This window comes from Oryx dammah, unplaced genomic scaffold (genome assembly GCF_014754425.2).
Source record: "Oryx dammah isolate SB20612 unplaced genomic scaffold, SCBI_Odam_1.1 HiC_scaffold_29, whole genome shotgun sequence".
NCBI lineage: Eukaryota > Metazoa > Chordata > Mammalia > Artiodactyla > Bovidae > Oryx > Oryx dammah.
In genome coordinates this window covers 67,907,893-67,924,382 of record NW_024070213.1, presented here as the reverse complement: position 1 = coordinate 67,924,382, position 16,490 = coordinate 67,907,893, and the positions used below count along the sequence as shown (strand labels likewise).

The 16,490-nt window shown below is 39.8% G+C and overlaps 1 protein-coding gene across 2 annotated transcripts in view; it reads right to left on the bottom strand.

Moving 5' to 3' along the window:
- SRGAP1 (SLIT-ROBO Rho GTPase activating protein 1) overlaps positions 1-16,490 on the bottom strand; it is a 295,760-nt gene that overhangs the window by 113,900 nt on the left and 165,370 nt on the right. For both annotated transcript variants that reach the window (XM_040233367.1, XM_040233368.1), the window contains exon 4: positions 9,987-10,049. In XM_040233367.1, coding sequence (XP_040089301.1) covers positions 9,987-10,049 — 63 coding nt within the window. The remainder of the gene's footprint in view (positions 1-9,986; positions 10,050-16,490) is intronic.

The window sequence follows — 16,490 nt, the reverse complement described above, 5'->3', positions numbered from 1 at the left end:
TAAAGTAATGCTCAAAATCCTCCAAGTGGCTTCAGCAATACGTGAACTGTGAACTTCCTGATGTTCAAGCTGGTTTTAGAAAAGGCAGAGGAACCAGAGATCAAATTGCCAATATCTGCTGGATCATGGAAAAAGCAAGAGAGTTCCAAAAAAAACATCTATTTCTGCTTTACTGACTATGCCAAAGCCTTTGACTATGTGGATCACAATAAACTGTGGAAAATTCTGAAAGAGATGGGAATACCAGACCACCTGACCTGCCTCTTGAGAAACCTATTTGCAGGTCAGGAAGCAACAGTTAGAACTGGACACGGAACAACAGACTGGTTCCAAATAGGAAAAGGAGTATGTCAAGGCTGTATATTGTCACCCTGCTTATTTAACTTATATGCAGAGTACATCATGAGAAATGCTGGGCTGGAGGAAGCACAAGCTGGAATCAAGATTGCCAGAAGAAATATCAATCACCTCAGATATGCAGATGACACCACTCTTATGGCAGAAAGTGAAGAGGAACTAAAAAGCCTCTTGATGAAAGTGAAAGAGGAGAGTGAAAAGGTTGGCTTAATGCTCAACATTCAGAAAATGAAGATCATGGCATCCGGTCCCATCACTTCATGGGAAATAGATGCGGAAACAGTGGAAACAGTGTCAGACTTTATTTTGGGGGGCTCCAAAATCACTGCAGATGGTGATTGCAGCCATGAAATTAAAAGATGCTTACTCCTTGGAAGGAAAGTTATGACCAACCTAGATAGCATATTCAAAAGCAGAGATATTACTTTGCCAACAAAGGTCCGTCTAGTCAAGGCTATGGTTTTTCCAGTGGTCATGTATGGATGTGAGAGTTGGACTGTGAAGAAGGCTGAGCACCGAAGAATTGATGCTTTTGAAGTATGGTGCTGGAGAAGACTCTTGAGAGTCCCTTGGACTGCAAGGAGATCCAACCAGTCCATTCTAAAGGAGATCAGTCCTGGGTGTTCATTGGAAGGACTGATGCTGAAGCTGAAACTCCAATTTTGGACACATCATGTGAAGAGTTGACTCATTGGAAAAGACTCTGATGCTGGGAGGGATTGGGGGCAGGAAGAAAAGGGGACGACAAAGGATGAGATGGCTGGACGGCATCACCGACTCGATGGACATGAGTTTGAGTGAACTCCAGGAGTTGGTGATGGACAGGGAGGCCTGGTGTGCTGCGATTCATGGGGTCGCAAAGAGTTGGATATGACTGAGCGACTGAACTGAACTGAACAATTTCTTATGGATTTATGATGACATCTGTGTTAATCTCTATTAGAAATTAGCTTACTGAAGACGGTAAGTTCCTTTTTTTTAAAAAAAAAACACCGAGTATAATGCTGCAAAACCTAGGCAAAATAAATATTAACACAGGACAAATGATTGTTTTCTCATAAAATATACCATAACCTTTTGAGATTTTGGTATGAGGGGATACGTATAACACTTCAAATCACCATTTTTGGCGATTTGTTGCAGGCAAATTTCGTTTTCAATATTCCTTTTAAGTCACCATTTTTCTATTTTTGTCTCTCTACTTCTCCATTAACCCAGTTATAGTCCTCTTCATATTTACTATTGATTTGGTTTTCTTATAGGAAGTTACCTTCCTTTTTCTTTATGTACAAAATACATACTATTTATAAAGAAAAATTATATGTATGTTTGTGTGTGTGTGTATGTATGTGTATATATATATATTGTTGTTTAGTCACTAAGTTGTGCCCTACTCTTTTGTAATCCCCATGTAGCATGCCAGGCTCCTCGGTCCATGGGATTTCCCAGGCAAGAATATCGAGTGGGCTGCCATTTCCTTCTCCAGGGAATCTTCCCAACCCAGGGATCAAACCCATGTCTCCTGTATCAGCAGGCAGTTTCTTTACCACTGAGTCACCAGGAAAGTCCATGTGTAAATAGATAGTTACACCATCCGTAATTACTGTTAAACATTACCACTGCTCTTCACCTTTACTCAGAGGCAGACAAGAAGCTGTTGCCACCCCCATGTCACCAATGATGAGGATAACAGTGACGCTGAGGACGACACTAACTACGTACCTTCATTAGCCACTTGCCATTTGCCACACACTGTTCTCGACGCTTCAGCTGTATTAACGCAGCTTTATTTTTTCTCCTAGCAGTTACACATGTCAGACTATACATTTGTTTATTCTCTGCTTCTCCTTCCTAGAATATAAATGCCTTGTGAGGAAGAAAGATGGTCTGTTTTTATTTACATCCATATCGCCAGAGGATGAGATGGTTAGATAGCATGACCGACTCAACAGACATGAATTTGAGCAAACTCCAGGAGACAGTGAAGGACAGGGGAGCCTGGCAAGCTCCAGTCCATGGAATTGCAGAGTTGGGCGCAACTTAGTGACTGAACAACATATCTTCAGTATATTTACAATTAGCTGGCTCGCTAGGAGGCATTAAAAAACGGTGGAATAAATAAACTAGCTTTCCTAATAGTGTGGGTGAGCCTCATCCAATCCAATGAGGGCCTGAACAGACTGAATAAGAGAGAATTTGCCCTCTGCCTGTCTTCAAGGTGAGACATGATCTGTTCCTGCTTTGGATCTGAACTTGGGCTGGAACTTACACCATCAGCTCTCCTGGTTCTCAGGCCTTTGGACTTAAACTGGAACTACATCCTGGCTCTCGAGCTTGCTGCCTGCTGATTTGGGGACTTCTTGCTTCCACACTGCACGAATCAATTCCTCATAATCAATTCCTCTCTCATATAAATATATATAATCTCCTATTGCTTCTGTTTCTAGACTAATACAGATGTTCAGATCGGCTAACTGAACTGAGATTCAAGTACAAGTTCACTGCCAGTCCAGTCCATTTTGTTTCCTTAAAGCAGAGCACTGTCCTTGCTTTCTTAACCCCACTTGAGTTCTCTTTCACATGTTAAGCCCAAAAGTAAGTTAGCTGGTGAATTAGAAAGGGAATCTGAGGATACTGATTTACTCATTTTTTAGCTGAATGAGTCCCATCTGTTAGACCTTTTTTTTTTTAATTTTAATTTTTTAGTTTATTTGTTGTTTTTGTTTTTTCTTTTTCTTTCTGTTTGATCACAAATTAACATTTCTAAGAAGTACAGGTTGTTATTGAGGCACATGTTCAATTTCTCACTTACGTTTTTATTAAAGCAACATTAATGCCTGTGCTGTGCTAAGACCTTCAATCACGTCCGACTCTTTGTTACTTTATGGACTGTAGCCTGCCAGGCGCCTCTGTCCATGGGGATTCCCCAGGTAAGAATACCAGAGCAGGTTGCCATGGCCTTCTCTGGGGAATCTTAGAGACCCCGTGATCATCTCCTGCATTGGCAGGCAGGTTCTTTATGACTAGTGTCATTGGCTTTATAAAATATAAAGGTGATAAACGACTTAAGTGTTTTGTGTTATTCAGTTCAGTTCAGTCGCTCAGTCGTGTCTGACTCTTTGCAACCCCATGAATTGCAGCACGCCAGGCCTCCATGTCCATCACCAACTCCCAGAGTTCACTCAAACTCACATCCATTGGGTCAGTGATGCCATCCAGCCATCTCATCCTCTGTCATCCCCTTCTCCTCCTGCTTTAAGTCTTTCCCAGCATCAGGGTCTTTTCAAATGAGTCAGCTCTTCACATCAGGTGGCCAAAGTACTGGAGCTTCCGCTTTAGCATCAGTCCTTCCAATGAACACCCAGGGCTGATCTCCTTTAGAATGGACTGGTTGGATCTCCTTGCAGTCCAAGGGACTCTCAAGAGTCTTCTCCAACACCACAGTTCAAAAGCATCAATTCTGTGGTGCTCAGCTTTCTTTATAGTCCAACTCTCACAGCCATACATGACCACTGGAAAAACCATAGCCTTGACTAGATGGACCTTTGTTGGCAAAGTAATGTCTCTGCTTTTGAATATGCTGTCTGGGTTGGTCATAACTTTCCTTCCAAGGAGTAAGCGTCTTTTAATTTCATGGCTGCAATCACCATCTGCAGTGATTTTGGAGCCCCCCAAAATAAGGTCTGATACTGTTTCCACTGTTTCCCCATCTATTTGCCATGAAGTGATGGGACCGGATGCCATGATCTTCGTTTTCTCAATGTTGAGCTTTAAGCCAACTTTTTCACTCTTCTCTTTCACTTTCATCAAGAGGCTTTTGTGTTGTTAGGCAGCCATTAACATTTAGAGATGTTAGAGAATGGCTTCCCCAAACTATGGCAACAGAGACAAAATGACACACCTGCAAAGGCTCTGGCACCAGAGCTGAACCTGAGCTCCCAATCTACTATTTATTGTGCAACCTGGCAAGCCTCTCTGAGCCTTAGTTTCCTCATCTGTGAAAAGGAGATAATGACAGTAACTGCATCATAGAGATGATACGAGGATTACCTAAAATCATGCAAGTGGTGTGCTTAGCACAACAACTAACCATATAAAATAAGCATACAGTAAATGTTAGCTACTTTGAAAGGCATGGCTAGTTACCTAAAAATATCTCCTATTCTCTATCAAATTGACAAAATCCCTAACTTTTAACTGGCTGCCAACGAGTCAGCTTATAATGCCAAGACTTCCCTGCAACCTGGTGAAACTGTGTTTCTAAAGTTTCCTCACTGATCAGTGCAAAGAAATAGAGGAAAACAATAGAATGGGAAAGATTACAGATCTCTTAAAAAAAAATTCGAGATTCCAAGGGATCTTTTCATGCAAAGATGGGCTCAATAAAAGGTAGAAATGGTAAGGACCTAACAGAAGCAGAAGATATTAAGAAGAGGTGGCAAGAATATACAGAACTATACAAAAGAGAACTTCATGACCCAAATAAGCACGATGGTGTGATCACTCAACTAGAGCCAGACATCCTGGAATGCAACGTCAAGTGGGCCTTAGAAAGCATCACTATGAACAAAGCTAGTGAAGGTGATGGAATTCCAGGTGAGCTATTTCAAATCCTAAAAGATGATGCTGTGAAATTGCTAGACTCAATATGCCAGCAAATTTGGAAAACTCAGCAGCGGCCACAGGACTGGAAAAGGTCAGTTTTGACTCCAATCCTAAAGAAGGCAATGCCAAAGAATGCTCAAACTACCACACAACTGCACTCAGCTCACACGCTAGCAAAGTAATGCTCAAAATTCTCCAAGTCAGGCTTCAACAGTACGTGAACCGTGAACTTCCAGATGTTCAATCTGGATTTAGAAAAGGTAGAGGAACCAGAGATCAAATTGCCAGCATCTGTTGGATCATCAAAAAAGTAAGAGAGTTTCAGAGAAACATCCACTTCTGCTTTATTGATTAAGCCAAAGCCTTGGACTGTGTGGATCACAACAAACTGTGGAAAATTCTGAAAGAGATGGGATTACCAGACCACCTGACCTGCCTCCTGAGAAATCTGTATGCCGGTCAAGAAGCAGCAGTTAGAACTGGACATGGAACAACAGCCTGGTTCTATATTGGGAAAGGAGTACATTAAGGCTATATATTATCACCTTGCTTACTTAACTTATATGCAGAGTACATCATGCAAAATGCCAGGCTGGATGAAACACAAGCTGGAATCAAGATTGTCGGGAGAAATATCAATAACCTCAGATATGCAGATGACACCACCTTTATGGCAGAAAGTGAAGAACTAAAGAGCCTCTTGATGAAAGTGAAAGAGAAGAGTGAAAAGGTTGGCTTAAAGCTCAACATTCAGAAAACGAAGATCATGGCATCTGGTCCCATCACTTCATGGCAAATAGATGGGGAAACAGTGTCAGACTTTATCTTTTGGGGCTCCAAAATCACTGCAGATGGTGACTGCAGCCATGAAATTAAAAGACGCTTACTTCATGGATAGAAAGTTATGACCAGCCTAGACAGCATATTAAAAAGCAGAGACATTACTTTGCCAACAAAGGTCCATCTAGTCAAGGCTATGGTTTTTCCAGTGGTCATGTATGGATGTGAGAGTTGGACTATAAAGAAAGCTGAGCGCCGAAGAATTGATGTTTTTGAACTATGGTGTTGGAGAAGACTCTTGAGAGTCCCTTGAAACGCGAGGAGATCCAACCAGTCCATTCTAAAGGAAATCGGTCCTGAATATTCATTGGAAGGACTGATGCTGAAGCTGAAACTCCAATACTTTGGCCACCTGATGCGAAGAGCTGACTCATTTGAAAAGACCCTGATGCTGGGAAAGACTGAAAGCAGGAGGAGAAGGGGACGACAGAGGATGAGATGGTTGGATGGCATCACTAACTCAATGGACGTGAGTTTGAGTGAACTCTGGGAGTTGGTGATGGACAGGGAGGCCTGGCGTGCTGCAGTCCAAGGGGTCGCAAAGAGTCAGACACAACTGAGCAACTGAACCAAAGTGGAAACTGAAAGTTCTGGCCAATGAGATGTAGGTGAAAGTGTGCTATGGAACCTTCAATAAGTCTTTGTAAGAGATAGAGGGCCTTCTTTCTGCCCTTCTTTCCCTTCTCCTTTCTACTGGAGTCTCCTTTCTCCATTTCAGAAATGCAGATGTAACGGTTGGAGCTTTAGCAACTACCTTGGACGACAGACAAAGATAAGGACAAAGATACAGGTAGGTTTCTCTGAACAGTGTATTAGGAGGAGCCTGATTCTTCTATGGCTATATGTAACCTACATACCAGTCCTGGGCTGCCAATCTCTGAAATTCTTCTATGTGACAGAGATAATAAATGTCTGTCTTGTTTATATCATTATTCCCTGGCATGATAGAGTACCTGTTAAAGGTCCAACTAATTCTAACTACTGTGGCTGGCTCAAAACCATTTTGAGGCCCCATTTCTATAAACAAAAGCAAGGTTGAAGCAAAATTATAGAAAAGAGGATTCATGTCTTCACAGCCTTTCCTCTCCTTCCAGACAGCACTTGGATGTCACCATCTTCTCTTTCCTGCTCAGAGGTCCAGGTCTTCATGCCAGATGGATATAATCTGTTCTCAAAGGATCTAATAAAACCCATTTCAATTAAAATGTAAAATGATCATATGGTGTTTTTTTTCTATTTGTCTTGGGCATTCATATCTTATTTAAGAAAAAGGTTTCTGATAGAATTATTAACAGACCTATGTGAGAATTACTTTTGGGCAGGGAAGCCCACACATAAGGTTACTACCCACTGCTAAGGCTGACTGTGTTGTAATATAAAGCAGCCCACTAGTTTAAGGCAGCTAATGCACCTCAAAAAAGGAGTTCACCTTCAACTCCTAAGGAGTATCAAGGGTTAAGAGAAAGGGAGGAGGGAATTTGTTTGAAAGGCAATTAATAGCATTCTCAATTTCCTGAGGCTCCATATTTTATACAAATTGCTTAAACAATCATTATTACATCATCAGTTGTACAAGATTCTATGTGTGCGGCTTCGCTGGTGGCTCAGTGGTAAAAAAATCCGCCTGCCAGTGCAGGAGACACAGGTTCGATCCCTGGTCCAGGAAGATCCTATATATCGAGGAGCAACTAAGCCTGTGCGTCACAACTATTGAGCCTGTGCTTTCGGGCCCAAGAGCCACAACTACTGAAGCTGGAGGGTCCTGAAGTCCATGCTCTGCAACAAGGGAAGTCACTGCAATGGGAAGTCTTCACGCTGCAACTGGAGAGTAGCCTCTACTCTTTAGTTCAGTTCAGTCGCTCAGTTGTGTTCAACTCTCTGCAACCCCGTGAACCGCAGCACGCCAGGCCTCCCTGTTCATCATCAACTCCCGGAGTTTACTCAAACTCATGTCCATTGAGTTGGTGATGCCATCCAACCATCTCATCCTCTGTCATCCCCTTCTCCTCCTGCCTTCAATTTTTCCCAGCATCAGGGTTTTTTCAAATGAGTCAGCTCTTCGCATCAGGTGGCCAAAATACTGGAGTTTCAGCTTTAATATCAGTCTTAGGAACTAGAAAGAAGCCCACAGCAATGAAGACCCAGCACAGCCAATTATAAAATCAATCTATCAATAAAATTATTAAAAAATTCTATGCATGATGCAACTCAGAGGGTAATTTATTGGTGACCAGTCAGTGGTTGAATAAAGAACCTAAACCACATTCCCCTAACCTCTGGTCCTCTGTTCAAATACTCACCTTTTCTTCTTTTCTGAATGTAAACCGAATATGAATAATAGATAGATTTCATTTAAACAAGACAGAATTTATCTATCTGAACCTAAACTACAAGAGAGACAAAACAATCATTTTTTAGAGTAAAAACTGTGTGTGTGTGTAATAAGTTTTTCCCAAAGGAACATGACCTCTGACCACAAATGTGCATTCTCTCTGGTTCGGTTAAAGTAAAATTTTCTTCCAAGAGCTCGGTAATCTACAGACTACCTAATGAAAACCTCACTGCCTATCTCCTCTGTGCCTTGATTTCTCAACTGATTCAAAGATCAAATGACTGACAGGGTTATTTAAATGAAACTCTTGTGGCCTTTTCTAGAACCTGGCTCCTTTAGGCTTTCAGACTGATCCTGATCAGAGGTTTGAGGAAATATCAACTTACTTAATTCAACTATAGTCTCCTAAATGTCTAATTGCCCTTGATAGGCTGAATCCAGGAGAAATTTCTCTAGACACATCCCCATTGAAGTAACATTTTCATGACATTCTACTGATTTTTCTAATATTCAAAAGTCAAGCTTATCTTTGCCACTGTTGCTTTGACTAGTGCTGCTAGTTCCAGACCATAAACAACGGGCTCTTGTTTATTATGCCATGATAACCAGTAGATTTTTTAAAGTTTTAGAAACTGACTTGTATTTCTAGGTAAAACAATGAGCAAGCAAAGGAAACCACAAGAAAAGTACCACAAAGCCCTCATCTGAAAACAGTTCAATGCAAGAAGATAGAGAATTTCTTCTTCATAAGCCTCAGAGGTACAATGCTCATTTAACTTTTAAATTCTATGTCCAGGATTTCTAGAAATGCTTGATACCTTTGGTTATCCCAAATTAACAAATGGCTTTTATCATCAAAAACTCAAACTCATTAGATATTTTTTATACGAGTTTTTGCATGTGAAGTTAAAAGTTTCTAAAGAAAGAAGCAGCAATTAGAAACTGTAAATTTAATTCAAAGCACAGGTGTGGCAAATATGCTGCATAAAAACAAATTTATTACACACACAGACAGAAAAACTGGAATGTGAATTTTATAAAAATATCACTCCTTTTAAACTTTAAAACTATAGGTTCTTTTAATTAGCAAGTATCAATGGAGCATGAAATGCAATTTAAAAACATAAAACTGCATTTTACACACTTGCTTTTTAGGAACAAATAAAATAGTAAATCAAGAAACATATTTTAATAATAAGTCTCAGGTTTAATTTGCTTATAAAGGAAAATTCAAATTATCTTGTGTAATGAAAACACAAATATCTTTAGTCAAAACAAATTAATATTACTCAATTCTCAATATGCTGTTCTCTCATAAAATAAAAACTCATCAAGTTCCTTCAGAAGAAATTTGTATTTAATAATATGATCACTAAGCGTAAAACAAAATTTATACAGGCATATGACCAATCATTGATTTGTTTTTTTAAAAAATATTTAATCATTTAATTTCTTCTGCTTATATGCATTAACTTGAATAAAATTTACATTCAGAAAAGCAAATGATTGCCAAGAAAGCAAAAGAGATTACCTGCCTCCATATATTCTGGAGTAGAATAAACAAACAGATCACATACAATCCAACCATTTAAAAACATTCCTTTGGGGACAACCGTAGTCCCATTTCTTGAAGTGTTCTGACTGCATATATGTATTTACTTGAATACAGTTTCTTCAAATTGGCAGACAGCAGAAAAAGAATATCGTAGTGCACATCTGTCAGTAGGTTCCACATTTCAACCAGACAAGCATTTTCAATGCTCTACTTGGAATGAGTTCTAATAAGAGAAGTCTTTCCACAAACCAGAATTCTAAACCAAAGATTTTTCCTAAAGAAAGATTATGTGCTCACCGTATAGAGCTCATTGAGAACCTTCATCAAATCCTCATGAAGCTGGAATGCAATCTCTTTGCTCTGTAATAAAAAGAAATTCAGAATATTAAAAGATGTTACAGAAACTTGTTTCTTGATGATTTACATCTTAAGAAGCTCAGACTGAAAATAGGAGAATGTGTGTAACACAATGGAAGGCCAGCATGGCCCTGATATAATAAATATCTCTGACTAAATGGCCTTTCCTAGATACTCAATGTGTGCACCCAAGGTCACTGTAGGTTGGACAGAAGCAAACACGTGGACAGGGTGAGTGGCTCTCCCACCATCCAAATCAGACTTTATCAAGAAAGGAGGGGAAAAGTAAGTAAGGTGAAGCACCAGGCTTGCTGAGAAGTTGAGTGGCAGAACTTAAAAGTCAGAAGGTGATTTCTAGCTCCTAGTTTCCCATCTCAGTATCATCACAAGGGAATTATGCAGTGTGAATCCTAAAAAGCTCAGTCAGAAACCAAAAAGGAAATTAACTCTCCCTTTCCAAAATAAATATTTGACTGACTACGAATATTTTTTTAACTGAAGCACAGTTGATTAATAATGTTGTGTTAGTTTCTGGTATATAGTAAAGTGATTCAGTTACACACATATATAGTATACATTCTTTTTCAGATTCTTTTCCATTACAGATTATTACAAGATACTGAATATACTTCCCTGTGCTATACAGTAGGACCTTGTTTATTTTATATGTAGTAGTTTGTGTCTGCTAGTCCCAAACTTCTAATTTATTCCTCCTGACCGCTTTCCCCTTTGGTAACCATACGTTTGTTTTCTATGTCTGTGAGACTGTTTCTGTTTCATAATTAAGTTCATTTATATCATTTTTAACAGTTCTGCATATAAGTGATAGCATATGATACCTGTCTTTCCCTTTGACTGACGACAATTTTAAGAAAAAACTTTCAAAGTAGTGAACTGGTAAGGCCACTTATGAGCCACATATGTTTTGCCTCTGCATTTATTACTGTTATCTTTTCATTGAGACAAAAGAGAGTTTCACTCTTTCACTCGGTCAATGACAGCATTAAAGATATTTTTCCCTAGGTTAATTCTGAGGGTTTCACAGAGAAGTATTTTGATTTTTTTTTTTTTCAGGAAAATCTGTAAGCTAAAGGAAATCACATATCCAAGTTACTTTTCTTGTTTTGAGCTCCTTTGGTCAGCTACAGGGAATGAAGAAAAAAAAATGCGTAGCATGGTTTAACAATAATATCCATGTTTAACAACAATATCCATGGTTGACTGATGTGTCTCCAACAGACTGCCGGATATGATAAAAGGCCATGTCTTTAGCAGTTCTGTGATCCTGGGGTCCTGCACAGGGTGTGGGCTCAAGGCCAGAGCTAGGTGAGGCAAGTGAGGTGATGAGGGTATGGAATTTCAGGAGACTCTAGGCCAGGTTCTGCTTCAGCACACGGAAAGCTTCCCATTGACACTTGCTGAAAGAATCTGTACACTGAAATACTGTCTGTGTAACTGCTGAAGTAGTTACTACCTTTGCTGAAGGCTGGTCACCCCTAAGAAGGCAGAAAACAAGGACCTGCAGACCACCCTTGATAAAATAACAGGACCTAGATGAAGCCCAGTCCATCTGCAAGCACAAGGCCACTGGGTTAGGCCTCCCTTAAGAAAGGCCAAACGCGATGAAGCAAACATTCGTGAACATAAAATACTGTGGGAAGACGGCATGAGAGCAGAGGTTGCACTTGGAGAAATTTCAATTCAGTAGCAGCATTTGTCTCGGGTTTTCCTGGAGTGATAAGGATGCTGCTGTTTATCAGACTCAGAGTTTAAAAATCTCTACACTGGAGTTAAGAGGTTTTGTGTGTTGCTGTGCTCCTGCTATGTGAAGAGGTGGGTCAAGAACCACTGCAGAGTGAACGGAAAGGCACAAACTGAGCAAACGAAGCCAACTGACATTCTATTTGCCCTGAATCCTGGCTATTCTGACTGTATACGCTACACTGCAATCTCCTATGATCTCAGTTTGGTGTTGTTTTAATATCATATTTCATTTAAGGATCTGAGCTACCAATTCAGAACTCTCTAATGGGATCAAAGGCCCCCAGGTAACTCTGCTTGACTGCCTACATTTCAGGTAGCAAGTCTGAAAAGAAAATACTTCTTGGCTAAGGCTTTAGCACAATAACAGAAAAAATCCCTTAGGTCCAATTAACCCCAAGCCAAGAAAATTTAGGATCAGATGTCAAGTATCCAAGTATCCAAGTCAAGTATATTTAGAATAGCAAAAAGATTCTTTGGATATCTCATATTTTACAAGATTTCAGGTAACAAGGTAGAAGAAATTTGGCATTACACACATACGGTATACTGTTTATTTTTCTTTGTTTACCTTTGCTCAGAAGCCATGAAATTAAAAAAAAAAAATTATCTGGGAGGCAGTATAGAACAATGCTTAAAAGCAAGGACTCTGGAGTCAATGCTGGGACCAAAATCTGAAAGGCTTTGAATTCCCTTGTGCCTCAGTTTCCAAACCTATTAAAGGAATGCAGTCCTTGTACCTATGTAATAGGCTTGATCACAGCATCAGTCAGATGACACAGACATTGCACTCAGAATGGTACCTATCACACAGTAAACACCCCATAAATGTTTAATTATTTAATTCTTTCCTAAACATTGTAATGTTTACTCCCTTGAATGAAAAGGCCATGTTGTATTTTTCCTTCTTTTGGTCTCTGTGGATACTTATTCCATTGACTTCCACATAGAAAGTGCTTGGCAGATCCTAGCTGAAATGAATTTGATGTCCCCTCCCCCACTCTACCCCCTGGCCTGGCCTTTAGATCCATCTAAGTGACCCCTGATTCTGAAGGTCCTCAAGCACTGTGCTCTAGCCTCTGAACCCTTCTTGCCCTTGCCATACGTGTTCACTGAACTTACCTATGTTCCATTTTCATGGGGGTCCTATTACTACTGGTATCAGATGAATTAATCAAACATCCACTAAGAAATGGATAAGCCAATGTGATAAGATATATACGACTCATGAAAGAGGCCCTCAAGGGCCAGGCTCCAGTGTGAACTTTAAATTTTGTGAAAAGTTGGTGGGGAATTATTTTCAGGTAGGAAGACCCCCTGGCTACCCTCACAACACATCACTGAAGTTTCCACCTATTTGTTTGCTTTGAATGACAATTTAAACCCCCCATGATATAATTAGTAACCTGGAAATTAACCATTTCCTTTCTATCGTCACTTCTTTTGCTTGGAGAGATGGTTAAAGAATTGGGCAGTGTGCTGAAACACTAGACCATGTGACTAAGAGTGAAACATGAATTTGCACACCCTTTTGTTCACAGACACTTGGCTGGACAATATCAAGACTGAGTCTGAGTGCTGGGGGCTTGGTCCCTGTTCTGATGACATATAAAAAAGCGAAAGTCAATCAGTTGTGTCCAACCCTGTGAGCTCATGGACTGTAGCCCGCCAGGCTCCTCTGTCCATGGAATATTCCAAGCAAGAATACTGGAGTCGGTTGCCATTCTCTTCTCTCATGACACAACAATGAAAAGATCACTTCATGTTGTCCCCTCCCTCAACTTTAAACATGTCTTCAATTCATTACAGTAACAGAGAAAAGGGAGCGTTTCTTCTAAATATGACTCTGGACTCCAAAAAATCTTAAAGCAAAACACATCTCCTGTGGCACACAGTATGCTGACCTACTCAACTAATGCACTGAAGTCCTTTTATTAGAAAGTATCGGGATTATCAAAGTCCATCAAAATTCAATAGGTTAAGTACACCTCTGGATTCTATTTCATTAAAAATTTGAAAACAAAGAGAACAGACTCTTGACCAAGAGCTGCTAGGTAAGAAAAATGATATGAGTATTCAGGAAAGCAATCAATGTTCCCTTTGTACAAGAGGAAAAAATAACTTTATGAAATGATGTATGTTTGAAACAAAGTTTTTTTCTATGTTATTTGAGACTGAGTGATTACTTTTGCACAGGGAAGGTGAGTTCTCTCCAACTGCTTCAAGTATGAAGTTGGAAAAGCAGAGTTTTTTCCCCCATTCTGTGGGCCTACATAAGTTCAGATGATGGTAAAACTTCTAATGCATTGCAATAGGATTCTAAGATTCTAACCAAAGGGGAAGGAAAACTGATCAGAGCTTCCATTCAGTTGACATTTATTAAGTGTCTACAATGTCTAAACTCTGATTTGAATACTAAGTCAATTTTTAATTGTTTCCTATTTATTTTCACTCAAACTTGTCCAAAAGATACAGTCCCAAAGTGTCTACCTTTTTCTGTTATAGAAACAAATTAAGTATATTGAAGAACATTGGAAAAATAGAGAACAAAGGATAAAATGGCTCAGATGGTAAAGAATCTGCCTGCAATGCAGGACACCTGGGTTTGATCCCTGAGCTGGGAAGATCCCCTGGAAAAGGGAATGGCAACCCACTCCAGTATGCTTGCCTGGAGAGAAGCCTGGTGGGCTTCAGTCCATGAGGTTGCAAAGACATGATGACTGATTTTCACTTTTACCACCATTATAATTTGATCAGTGTATTTCCTTCAAGTTTGTTTATCTACACATAGGTCTCAGTTGTAATCATTCTACAGTAATAATGTATCTATTTTACTCTGCTTTTTTTCAGCTATCAAATATTTTTCTATGTGCTTATATAATTTTCTGAACATTATTTTTGATTTACAACTAGCCAGTGAAGGTATGTTAACCATTTTTCTATTATGGTTTCCATTATTTCCACTATTTTCTACCAATTACTTACTTATTCATTTAACTTCACCAATACATTTTAGGCACTCTAAACTACCATCATGAAAGCTGTTCTGAAGGCATTCTTGCATTTTATGATGTTTCTTTAATATGAATTCCCAGACGTGAAATTAAGACCCTCGATTCATATCGGAAGAGTACTTTCTAAAAGGGTTATAATGAACTTATAATGCTTCAGGACAATAGGGTCACTCATGTCAGAATCTGGGGTTTATCCAAGACCTGTATCATCTCTTTTGAAAGAGAAGCCACAAATCCCATCTATTCTGACTGATCTGTTTTTCTGTACATCATTAGAATTTCTTTTTAAGATAAAAGATCTAACTATGTCCCTCCTCTGATTAAAACCCATCAAATGCTTGTTATAATATTTTCAGGATGGAGTTCCAATTTCTTAAATCACTCGTAACTTTCTCTGTCAAATCAGTCTACCTTTCCTTCCACAAATCTCAAACCACATCCTTCAGCCTGTTCATGAACTGCTCATTCCCAGGTCCTGCTTTCGCATCTCTGCTTTTCCCATGCTGTCCCCCTGCCTGAACCCCCCTTCCTTCTCTGGCCTGCTACAGTCTTAATGCGACTACTCTGTGAAGACTTTACTGTAACTTTACCATGTCCTTCAAATAAAGAAACTAGACCCTCCCTTCTCTATGACTTTATAATGCATTCATTTGTCATCAATAGATGGGGAAACAGTGGAAACAGTGTCAGACTTTATTTTGGGGGGCTCCAAAATCACTGCAGATGGTGACTGCAGCCATGAAATTAAAAGACGCTTGCTCCTTGGAAGGAAAGTTATGACCAACCTAGACAGCATATTGAAAAGCAGAGACATTACTTTGGCAACAAAGATCTGTCTAGTCAAGGCTATGGTTTTTCCAGTGGTCATGTATGGATGTGAGAGTTGGACTGTGAAGAAAGCTGAGTGCCGAAGCATTGATGCTTTTGAACTGTGGTGTTAGAGAAAACTCTTGAGAGTCCCTTGGACTGCAAGGAGATCCAACCAGTCCATTCTAAAGGGGATCAGCCCTGCGTGTTCTTTGGAAGGAATGATGCTAAAGCTGAAACTCCAATACTTTGGACACCTCATGTGAAGAGTTGACTCATTGGAAAAGACTCTGATGCTGGGAGGGATTGGGGGCAGGAGGAGAAGGGGACGACAGAGGGTGAGATGGCTGGATGGCATCACCGACTCAATGGACTTGAGTTTGAATGAACTCCAGGAGTTGGTGATGGACAGGGAGGCCTGGCGTGCTGCAATTCATGGGGTCACAAAGAGTCAGACACGACTGAGCAACTGAACTGAACTGATATGCTGTATGATTTAGTGGTTAAATGTTCAAACTATAAAACTGAACGCCTGTTTTCAAACTCTTGTCTGTGCATAGGTTAATTTTTTGAGTTTCCTCAATGGCAAAACAGAGATGCCAATAGTCTCTACATCATGGGGTTTTATTCAGATGGTTCTTATTTTATTTTATGAACTTTGTGCAGAATTATTTTATTAAAGTTTTTTTGATATGGACTATTTTTAAAGTCTTTATTTGCTACAATATCACTTCCATGTTTTGGTTTTTTGGCCAAGAAGCATGTGGGATCTTAGCTCTCCAACCAGGGATCGAACCTGCACCCTTGAACTGAAAGGTAAAGTCTCAACCACTGGACTGCCAAGGATATCCCTGTGATGGTC